The sequence below is a fragment of the Abramis brama genome, assembly GCF_963993115.1.
Source record: "Abramis brama genome assembly, chromosome: 20".
NCBI lineage: Eukaryota > Metazoa > Chordata > Actinopteri > Cypriniformes > Leuciscidae > Abramis > Abramis brama.
The window spans coordinates 31,534,459-31,546,494 of NC_139982.1; the positions used below are offsets into that span (position 1 = coordinate 31,534,459).

At 35.2% G+C, this 12,036-nt stretch overlaps 1 protein-coding gene across 1 annotated transcript in view; it reads left to right on the forward strand.

The window, feature by feature from the left end:
• Positions 1-10,506, forward strand: part of itga11b (integrin, alpha 11b) — a 48,720-nt gene extending 38,214 nt beyond the window's left edge. The window contains exons 21-30 of the mRNA XM_084094200.1: positions 25-123; positions 948-1,024; positions 1,198-1,281; positions 1,951-2,035; positions 2,168-2,281; positions 4,074-4,157; positions 6,257-6,367; positions 7,013-7,108; positions 8,220-8,333; positions 8,818-10,506. Coding sequence (XP_083950326.1) covers positions 25-123; positions 948-1,024; positions 1,198-1,281; positions 1,951-2,035; positions 2,168-2,281; positions 4,074-4,157; positions 6,257-6,367; positions 7,013-7,108; positions 8,220-8,333; positions 8,818-8,892 — 939 coding nt within the window. The 3' untranslated portion in view covers positions 8,893-10,506. The remainder of the gene's footprint in view (positions 1-24; positions 124-947; positions 1,025-1,197; positions 1,282-1,950; positions 2,036-2,167; positions 2,282-4,073; positions 4,158-6,256; positions 6,368-7,012; positions 7,109-8,219; positions 8,334-8,817) is intronic.
• The last annotated feature ends 1,530 nt before the right edge of the window (positions 10,507-12,036 follow it).

A 12,036-nucleotide genomic window follows, 5' to 3' on the forward strand; every position in this document is an offset into this window, starting at 1 on the left:
AATAAAAATTAGTTTGTTTTTTAGGCACCTTCAGACATTGCAATCGAGTGCCTGAACTCTGATGATACGAGCCTCTACCGGACATGCAACGTCAGCGCGCCGTTTATGAGGTCACACGCTCAGGTGAGACGCCTCAAACCTGTCTGAATATTGATCAGTCAGTGATCACATGGTTTAGTGATGGCATTACCTTCAGTTAACCATTTCCTTTTGCAAATGGCATGATATTAACATGGTGCTTTATAGAAAATGTGATACATTTCCACACTCCATGGTATTGTAGCATTTCCAAAAACATGCATTGGTTAATTTTTTGTAAATAAAGATGTGGTCAGAATAATCCTGCCGCTCGATTGCTTGGAAAAACAAATATCACATGTTCCGATTTGAGAGAACATTGGAGTCAATCTGCAGCAAAACAGAAGCCTGGGGTTGTTGAAAACATGTCTGTAATCCTCCTGACATCGACAGAAGCCGCAGAACGGAAAACTCGTCACGTAAAAACCCGTGATTCTCTTCATATGCAGATGTTTGTTCATGCCTGTCAGAATGGGGCAGATATATCATCATTTCTCTGCTCATTTTCCACTTGCCGAAGGTCTGATTCTCGTACGCCTTGCGTCTCTTTCTCTCAGTGGGATTGTTCCTCAGGTATGTTCTGTGGTTGTTTAGTTTTATTTTGGGCTGGCGTCGACCCAGACTCTTCGTCTGATTACTCGAATTCCCCTCGTGTCTCTGGGGCCGGATGGAAATTCAATGCACCTTCTGTTCAAATCCGGTACAAAGCAATTCCATTAATCAACTCCGGTACGGCCAATTAGACGACGATGAGTAATGCAGAAACCATAAATGACTAGAATAGAAGAACAGTATGTCCTTTTGTTGTGTTTTGTGTTCGGTTTAGCTTCTTTGTTGTCATTTGTTTACGTTTTATTTCATTTATCCAGTTATATTTTCGCCTGGAGTTTGAGTTCAGCAGATCTGTCTTCTTGAACTACGTCCAGATCAGCCTGAGGGTCTCCAGGTGAGGTCATGACCTTTGAACCAATGAGGATATTTTTTATTGATGTGCAACATGAATATAGATTAAATTCCTGTTAGCAATCAAACACTCAGCCACAACCAGGTTACTCATGACTACTTTTTTCATCGTTTTGTTGAGTTGAATCTAAGAGTTCTCTGTTTGTTTCATTCCAGTGAAGGTGAAGAGATGTTTCCAGAGGACAACATTAATGACATTTATCACAGTCTGAAATATGAGGCTGATATTCTCTTCACAAGGTAACATAGTAGAAGTGAATCTCACAAAGAAATCTTTAAAAATCAAGTAACTATATTTAGCATAAGAAAAAGTAAGTTGTGTAAGTAATCGAAGAATCTTTTTATTTATATATTTTTTTTTAATGAAATATCATTATAGCAATGTGAAAAAAATAACTGATTTAAACTGTGGTTAGGGCCTTCAATCTATTAAAACTTTGAATAAAAAAATCTTAAAGGTCCAAAATAAATCATTTTTTCATGCAAAATGTTTTTAGAATTTAATTTTGATTTTGTGGTGAAATATGACCCAGACATGTTCTTGACAGGTTTTGTTAGATTCACCCAGAAATATTACGGTAACACTTTAAAATACGGTTTTATTTGTTAACATTAGTCAACATCAACAAACTTCTAAAGCATCTCGGTTAATGTAAATTTTAACATTTACTAGTATATTATTAAAATCAACACATGGTCTTGAGATAACATGAACTAAGAATAAACAGTAGTGTTTTTATTAACTAATGTTAAAAAAGATAAAAATAAATACTGTAACAAATGTATTGCTCATTGTTAGTTATAATGTTTGCTAATGCATTAACTAATAAGACCTTATTGTAAGGTGTTACCATGTTTTTTTATATTGAATCATTCATACTGTGAGTCAGGACAGTCTCTTTCTTTCAGAGATTCCAGTGCGTCCCGTTTTGAGATCAAACCTGAGCTTTCCCAAAGCGTTGGGACCGGACCGCCCTTCAACCTCTCTTATCAGGTGGGCTCGCCATATCCAAACCATTCTTCATAATGAATCAGAGAACTGCCTATCTGTGCTTTTGAACAAAATAAATATTTCCAGTGGATGTCTAAGATGTCTCTGCTAAAACAGAACCTATTTGTTTTGCAGATCCAGAATCTTGGCCACTTCCCTATATCTGAGCTTCTCTTCACGTTAAAGGTCTTCAGTGTGACTAGAAAAGCAAACACTCTCGTGCACCTCTCAGACTCGGATATCGATCAGGTGCATTTTCTTGTTCACTTATTTATATTAACATATTTTTACCATCACTGAATTTCAATCTCAAACTACAAATCTCGCAACTGTGACTTTATTTTTCGCAATTACGAATTTATATCTCGCAACTGTGACTTTATTTTCACAATTACAAGTGCATATCTGACTTTTTTTTCCGCAATTACAAGTTTATATCTCGCAACTCTAACTTTATTTTTCGCAATTACGAGTTTATATCTCGCAACTCTGACTTTATTTTTGCAATTACAAGTTTATCTCTTACAAATCTGACTTTATTTTTCGCAATTATGAGTTTATATCTCGCAACTCTGACTTTATTTTTCGCAATGACGAGTTTATATCTCGCAACTCTGAAGTTTATTTTTCGCAATTTCAAGTTTATATCTCGCAACTCTGACTTTATTTTTCGCAATGACGAGTTTATATCTAGCCACTCTGACTTTTATTTTTCGCAATTACGAGTTTATATCTCGCAACTCTGACTTTATTTTTGCAATTACAAGTTTATCTCTTACAAATCTGACTTTATTTTTCGCAATTATGAGTTTATATCTCGCAACTCTGACTTTATTTTTCGCAATGACGAGTTTATATCTCGCAACTCTGAATTTTATTTTTAGCAATTTCAAGTTTATTTCGCAACTCTGACTTTATTTTTCGCAATGACGAGTTTATATCTAGCCACTCTGACTTTTATTTTTCGCAATTACAAGTTTATATCTCGCAACTCTAACTTTATTTTTTTGCAATTACAAGTTTATCTCTCGCAACTCTTTACTTTATTTTTCGCAATTACAAGTTTATATCTCGCAACTCTAACTTTATTTTTCGCAATTACAAGTTTATATCTCGCAACTCTGACTTTATTTTTCGCAATTACTAGTTTATCTCTCGCAACTCTGACTTTATTTTCGCAATTACGAGTTTATCTACCGCAACTGACTTTATTTTTCGCAATTACGAGTTTATATCTCACAACTCTGACTTTATTTTTCGCAATTACGAGTTTATATCTCGCAACTCTGACTTAATTTTTTCGCATCTACGAGTTTAAATCTCACAACTCTGACTTTATTTTTTTTGCATCTACGAGTTTATATCTTGAAATTCTGACTTTATTTTCTTCAATTCCTAATTTATATCTCGCCATTCTGACTTTATCTTTTACTTAACTCACAATTCAGACTTTTTTCTCAGAATTGTAAGGTATGAACTTATAATTGCGAGGAAAAAAGTCAGAATTGTGAGATAAAATAAGGCAATTACCTTTTTTATTTTTTTTATTCTGTGGTGAAAACAAGTGCCTATATAAAACAGGAAAAATAAATAAATATAATTCAAAGGAAAAACTGTTTTTGGCAGATATTTGTTTGTGTTTTAAGCATAAAGTCACTTAATTTTGACAATGTTTTCAGAAAACAATACTTATAACTTAAGTCATTTAGCTTCTCAAGTAAATGTATCTTGATTAAGAATATTTCGATATTTACTGAAAAACAAGACAAAAATACTGAGTAAGAAAATCATTATTCGCAGTGCATGTTAATCTGAAACTGAAAATTGTCATTATTTTAGTCAACAAATCCTTTAACTGCTTCCAGAGCTTCTTATTTTCATAATGCAAGTGATCTGTTTATCCAGTTTATTTGAGTTGGAATAGCATGAGTTCAATCAGTAGTTCTGTTTTAGTAAGAGGTGTTCCTGTGTAAATCCTCATCTGTTTTATTATCGTGAAAGGCTTGTGGCGTGTGTTTGAGACTCTGTTTGCTCGTCTCAGATGGCTGGATCGCACTGCAATGTTCCACGTGTCATCACCGCCGGCTCGTCCTCGCAGGAAGACCTCTCTCTCAACCCGCACATGGTGAACTTTGCTCTTTTTACACATTGTCCAAACTTCTGCAAAAGTTTTGCGATAGACTAACTGCATCCATCTGCCGGGAAACAAAGCAACAGAATGCAGAAGTGATAAAGCTTGATGAAAACAAACCACCCGACCTGCTTCATCATATTCAGCTGGCTAGAGATAACAAGACCATTCGTTCACAGTCTATATGCGCTCCAAATTGGAAATGATTCACTCCTTTAGCAGTTTCCTCTCTGGCACATTCAATTTCCAAGTGTGATGTGATCAAAGCTGTTTTAAAAGGGACTCATTATGCTTTTTTTCCCCATGATCATCTGTCTTTAGTGTGTAATGTTGCTGTTTGAGCATGAAAAAGTTCTTCTCTACATCAGTGTCAGTGTTTCTGAGTTTCTTCCGGGAACGAACACGTCTCAATATTCCTCATTATAATAATTAATACGCAGAATAAAGGGGCGGGGCCTGGTTGAGTTAGTTAGTAGTGTGTTAAATTGGCGGTTATGGTAAGGGGTGGGACCTTTCCCAAACACACTCGAAGCACTCGACCAATCACAACTAGGCTTGGGTATCGAGTATCGAGTATCGATTGGAACCGGGACTAGCTTTGCGATTTTCCCGGAATCGTTCAAAAGTTTAAATTTCGATTCCTAGTTTCGATTCCCAGTCTGCCGACCGGAAGAAGACACCGCTGTTAGGGGCTGTTTACACCTGGTCACTTCATGCGTTTTCTCAGATTGGATAGCTATCTGATTAATCAAAACGATTCCATTTACACCTGGTCACATAAATGTGTTTTTGCGAAACGGATTTAAATCCGATCTTCAATTCCCGCGCTATATGCAGATTGTGCACGTCACTGAAAGCAACAGATATGAGCTGCATTTTATTGATCATCAGCTAATTTCAAAATCAAAGACCGCAATAAGAGAGAGTGACAACAGCCCTGGTAAGATCATTTCTTTCTTTACTTTTAATGATGATGATTATGTGTTAAGCGTCTGCGACTTACTTTCACTTTACTTTGCGATAGTTTGCACGTTGGCTTAATGAACAGATGCTCAGCTTCTCATCTGCGGTGACGCGCGTGTTCCAGTATCGTCGTATCTGGCTATTACATTACATAGCCTATAACACGCTCTCACACGTTTATTTATTTATTTTTTTGCATTTTTGGGAGGAGGACAATTTACATATGTGGTTTCAACAACCAGATGCATTTACACTTGTCCAGTTTCGTCTGGAATGCGGCCCAGGCCACCTCCTGAAGTGGTTTGAGCGATCGGATTCATTTTACTCACGTTCCCCTATTAACTCACAGTGCCTCATAAAATGTATTCAGAGCAAACAACCCTGACGTTAAACTTTAAAAACGTACTTATACGATGTTTTCTTATTCTTCGGTATCTTGCAAGTTACAACCATATTCTCTCGTCCTCTGCTCGTTCGTTTGAAAACTGCGCGCGATGCCGGCGAACGTAAAATAAATAAATAAATAAATGATGAAAACACATTTACACATGAGTGTAAACAACCTTATTTAGCCTATTTTACCTGATAGCCCATTTAGGTCAGACTATTTCCTTCAGAAAGACCGTTGGTTAGCTAGCTCATTTAAAATATCCTAAAAAAATTGTTTAAAATAGATTTGATATTTATATTGTACTGTAGTTGAAAACAGCCCTGTGAGAAATTCATAGTAAAGTTCATAAAAAGTAAAAAATTCATAGAATTAAAATTGATCTAAACTTTTTTGACCCTACCTCTTAAAAGAATCGGAATCGAGAATCGTTAAGAACCGGAATCGAAACAAGGAATTGGAATCGGAATCGGAATCGTTCAAATTCAAACGATACCCAACCCTAATCACAACACACTGCTCCAGCCGACCAATCAGAGCACAGTGTGCTTTTCAGGAGGAGGGGCTTCATAGAGACAGGAACTAAACAGAGCGTTACTGACAGACTGGGAAGAGAGGAGCCGCAACAATGGAGAATATGAGGAAAATAATCAACATTCGAGCAGGAAAACCTGTTCTAGTAGAGACTAAAAACAACATGGCCTGTTTAATGTCATTCATATTGGGAGATTTCTGTTCACAGAACGCATCCACCAGCGATGCATTACTTGCGCAATGTAGAATCAACCTGCTTCCCCAAGGAGACGTTAGCATCACCGCAACAGGATGGCTCAATCTTCACACTTTATTAGCCGTGAGTATTTTCTGTTTAACCCTGCTGGAAATCCTGATGTTTACCAGCAAACTAAACCTGATCATATGGCTTCAACCTGGGAGACTGTTTTTTGGTTGAACTTTACCGTAAAAAAATAAGGTTTAAGTTTTACAGATTTAACCTAAACATATTATTTATTTAACTGAAATAATATGAATATACCAAATGGTATATTAAATTATTAATATATAATACTGACAGTCACCTTAAAAATCCAGATGATAAAGAGAAAGTAGCATGATCAATCAAAGTCAGCATAACTAGCTTTTCCACAAGCTGAAGTAAATACTAGTGTAACACACATGACACTAAAATAATGCAATAAACATTCATTTAACAGCATAACATAAGACCCTAATCTACAGAACTTGACTAGTTATTTCAATGAAAAAACATTGAATGTAAAGTGTCACACAGGGAATTATGGAAATTCGTCTAAAGTGGACCATCAAAATAAAGTGTAAGCATGTTTTTTTTTTTTACTTCTATTAAGTAAAAAAAAATGTTCAAAACTGGTTTTGAATTGGAATTGAATCAGTATTGAATCAGAAAGTTGTTGCGCAGACATTTGGAAGTGGTCCTGACTCTTAATGAGCTGTTTTTTGCTTTTGTCTCATTCCTCAGGTGAGATTTAAACGGTTAGATCTGGTAATGACGGGAGCCGTTGAGTTGAGCCCCTCCAGTCCGATGTTCCTCCATGAGGAAAGGCCCATGAGACATGTGAGTACGCTGGAAAACCCATGGATATGAAATGAAATTATGCATTTGAGCTCGCTTTATTACGTTTGCTTGTGCATATGTAGGGTTGTAATGAGAAAGAAAGAGCCGTTGTTTACAGAAAGTATTGTGGGTTTTTTCCTTGAAGTGTTTGTGCGTTTTGTTCAACACAAATGAGGCCTTTCTATGGAAGCTTGTTTCCGCCACAGAATAAAACATTTTAAAAGATAATTGCGACTTTTTATCAGAATTGCGAGTTATAAAGTCAGAACTGTGAGATGTAAACTCACTATTGCGAGTTTTTAAGTCCAAAGATTGACTTTTTTCCTCAGAATTGTGAGTTTATAAAACGTAAATGTGACTTTATATCATGCAATTTTGACTTTATAACTCGCAATTGCGTGTTATAAAGTGAGAATTGCGAGATATAAACATGTAATTCTGAGAAGTTTATTTATTTATCGCAATTCTGACTTTATATCACGCAATTCTGACTTTATATCACGCGATTCTGACTTTATATGACGCAATTCTGACTTTATATCTCACAATTCGCACTTTATAACACACAATTGCGACTTTATATCACGCAATTCTGAGATAAAAAGTCACTCGCAATGTAAACTCGCAATTTTGAGAAAAAAAAGTCAGAATTATGAGATTAACAGTCACAATTATCATTATTTTTTATTCTGTGGCGGAAACAAGCTTCCATACCTTTCTGATACACTCTTGAAAAAAAAAAAAAAGGTTCTAATATTGGGTTTTCACAACCATTTTTTAGCTCCCCCAAAGACCCTTTCAGTGAAAAGTTAATGATCTAAAGAGCCTCTTTTTCCACTATAAAGAACCTGGAATGGAATGGAATGTTAAAGGTTCTTCATGGAACCATCAATGCCAATAAAGAACCTTCATTTATAAAAGTGTAAGCAGGTGGAAAATGAACAAACTCTTCTGGAGAATCACGCAAATGTCATACTGCCCCCTTCTGGATAAGAATGCAAATGGCTATCAGGCTTTTTACCGGATAACCCGGTGCACAAATCTTGTCATATCTTGTATATCCAATTCCTCTAAGAATTTGACTCTAACGTTTCGTATTCTGGTTCTGAAGATAATCCTGGAGATTAGGAAGGAGGACGAATACAGAATTCCCATCTGGGTGATTATTGGAAGTACTCTGGGAGGACTACAGCTTCTGGCCCTGCTGGTACTGGCGCTCTGGAAGGTTTGGGATGGAGTTTATTCAAAGTTACCCACTGAAATGAGCCAATCTTAAATTCCATCCATATGTTGCCATTCTCTTTTACATTAGATTAAGTAGAACCTAATTTACATATATGTGACCCTGGACCACAAAACCAGTCACAAAGGTCAATTTTTTAATTGTTTAATTCATACACAATGTGAAAGAATAAATAAGCTTTCCATTGATGTGTGGTTTGTTATGACAGAACAATATTTGGCCGAGATACAACTATTTGAATATCTGGAATCTGAGGGTTCAAAAAAAATCTAAACATTGAGAAAATGTTTATTTGTTTATTTGCTATTGCCACAAATATGCAAATATGCGTGCGACTTGTGACTAGTTTTGTGGTCCAGGGTCACATATTTACATAATAACAAACATGTATTTTAGGGTTTGTTAGAGGTTAAATCTCCTGGGACGCTTCCACTAAAACAAATCACTGTTTTTCTTTCATCCTCAGCTTGGATTCTTCCACAGGCAAAAGAGAAAGAGAGAAGAGCAGGCGACCAATGAGAAGACAGCAGAGGATCGGTAACCGCACGGCAACCAATGAGAAGACAGCAGAGGATCGGTAACTGCATGGCAACCTCCTCAGCCAATCACTCAGGGATTCTCCAGACACGGTGTGCGTCAGCCAATCAGCTGCTCTCGAGCACTGCCACGCCCTCCTGCAGTCTGACCAATCAGCTCGCTTTGTGCTGCCAATTAAGACAAGAATATGTAAAGAGAAGAGGCTGAAGCTTTAGAGTGAGACTTTGAAATCCAGGTCAAAAGAGAAAGAGATGGAAAGTATGGAAGCTTGTTTCTGCCACAGAATAAAAAATAAAAAAAACTTTTTTTCTCACAGTTGCATGATATAAAATCAGAATTGCGTGTTATAAAGTCAGAATTGCGTGTTATAAAGTCAGAATTGCTTGATATAAAGTCAGAATTGCTTGATATAAAGTCAGAATTGCTTGATATAAAGTCAGAATTGCGAGATATAAAGTCAGAATTGCGTGTTATAAAGTCAGAATTGCGTGATATAAAATCAGAATTGCGTGATATAAAGTCAGAATTGCTTGATATAAAGTCGCAATTGTGTTATAAAGTCAGAATTGCGTGATATAGTCAGAATTGTGTTATAAAGTCAGAATTGTGTGATATAAAGTCGCAATTGTTATAAAGTCAGAATTGCTTGATATAAAGTCAGAATTGCGTGTTATAAAGTCGCAATTTTGTGATATAAAGTCAGAATTGCTTGATATAAAGTCAGAATTGCTTGATATAAAGTCAGAATTGCGTGATATAAAGTCAGAATTGCTTGATATAAAGTCAGAATTGCGAGATATAAAGTCAGAATTGCTTGATATAAAGTCGCAATTGTGTTATAAAGTCAGAATTGCGTGATATAGTCAGAATTGTGTGATAAAGTCGCAATTGTGTTATAAAGTCAGAATTGTGTGATATAAAGTCGCAATTGCACATTCTAAAGTCAGAATTGTGTGATATAAAGTCGCAATTGCACATTCTAAAGTCAGAATTGCGAGATAAAAATTCGCAATTATCTTTTAAAATGTTTTATTCTGTGGCGGAAACGAGCTTCCATAGAAAAGAACTAGTCAACGAAAAAACAAACACTAATGAATAAGGCTCCAGTTTTTGGTACTGATGAAATGTTTGTGTGTCGTGAAACAAACCTCAGATCATGGAACCGACTTTTTTGCTGCAGCGTAGATTCAAGCTGATGCACTTGCACATTGTAAAGAATTTTGAACTTGAAATATGTAAATATGAAAAAGTTCAGCAATATAATGCAATACAAATATTTAACCATAAAATTATTAATATCTTGCACTTTTTGTTGTCACTTACATCTTTTCATGATGTATAATTTTATATAGGTCGAGTTTTTTTGCAGCTGGAATTGAAAGTATTCCATTTGTATTTCTGTGGGGTTTTTCTATCATTTGAAATTGGTAAAAGTGCTTAAGGGTAGTTGAAATAATAAAATGGATGGGAAAAACATTTTATGTGCTGTAACATTTTATGTGCTGTTATTTGCAATAATTAATTTTTTTACTTTTTTAACTGTAAATTTACTTAAAATTCTAAAAGTTTTTTGCTGTTTTATAAATGTTACTGTTGCGTGATGAGTATTTTAGACATTAAAAAAAAAAAAAAAAAAAAAGTTCAATATTCCATGTATTTTCTCCATTAACATTTTAATGTCTAACAAGTAGAAAATTCTATAGAAATAAATAAATAAATCCTCTTTGACATCTCAACTACCCTTAAACACTTGATGATCACTGTCTTGAATAACAGTGGCTGTGTTCAGAACGCAATACTAGTTTACTACTTATAAACACTATACTGCTAGTTAGTGAAATAATATGCATTATAAACCATTTCAACAGTATTGTCTTGGAAATAATAAAGACTAACATTTAAAATCAGACTAACAGTCTGTCAGAAAAGAGTTGTTAATGTATTGCATTGCAGTAATACTCTATTCTGTGCATTGTGCAAATTTTGTCAAATGTAGGTGATCATGGTATACTGCAGAAATAAGTAAGTGTGGTATAATGCGGTTCTGAACATAGTTACTCAATCCTAAATGTTGTCAGACAGTATGTTTCTTATGACATGGCTTTACAGCTTTCACAGTATAAGACACCGTGGTGAATCTACGGTCACTTGTTTTAACTGTTGTCACTTATGTTGGCATTTTATTGCATGTAGATGACAGCCGAATGTTCATGTGTTTTTTGTTTTTTTTATTGATCCACTGAATAAATTAAAATCATCAATTTAAAACACTTAAATCTTTCTTTTTGAAATCGGACCAGAACAGAATTAGTTTTATAGACTAATATGAACAGTGCCTACATATGTAAATATTACAAAACATAAAAGTTTAAATAAAGTGAGCAAAATATTTTGCTTGCTACATCACTCCCATAGTTGCATTTGTGTTATTTCAGAGTTTATCACTTTTTCTAACATGTTGAAAACATTCAGAAAAAATAATCAATAGTTGTGTCTGACACGAAGACTAAAGGTGCTGGAAATTAATCAAAAAGTAATCAGTTACATTAATAAAGTAATTAAAATAGTTACACTACTTATTAGGGTAACTTGTAATCTACTGTAACCCATTACATTTCCAAAGTAACCTTCCCAACACTGTTTACACGACAACAATGTACTAAAAACAGAAACGTTTTTACTTTACGTACAGACGACAACGCTGTCAAAACAATCCCCATTCACACTGATCCGTGAAAACGATTAAAAACGCTGTATTCTGCTGCCAGGCCAGTAGATGGCGATGTCACTTTGTAATGAAACCGACTTAAAATGTAATACATTCACGTTTTTGTAGTTTACAATTACGATAATGGTATCTCTAGCGATGCATGATATACCGGCCACCATATCGGTATCGGCGGATATATGTTAATTTTAATGTTATAGTTATCGGCCCGATAACAAACTTTGGCCGATATATTAAAGCCGATAAATAATGGATTATTTCCTTCAGCTGAGAGACTTCAGATGCGCACTGTTCAACATGATGGTTTGAATTGCTTGAAATATGATTGGAATCACTTCAAAAGAAGGAAAATAAAGTTCAGCGCAAGTCTGTCATATCGGCTACATAACATTATAATGAGAACATCATAATCGTGTGCTT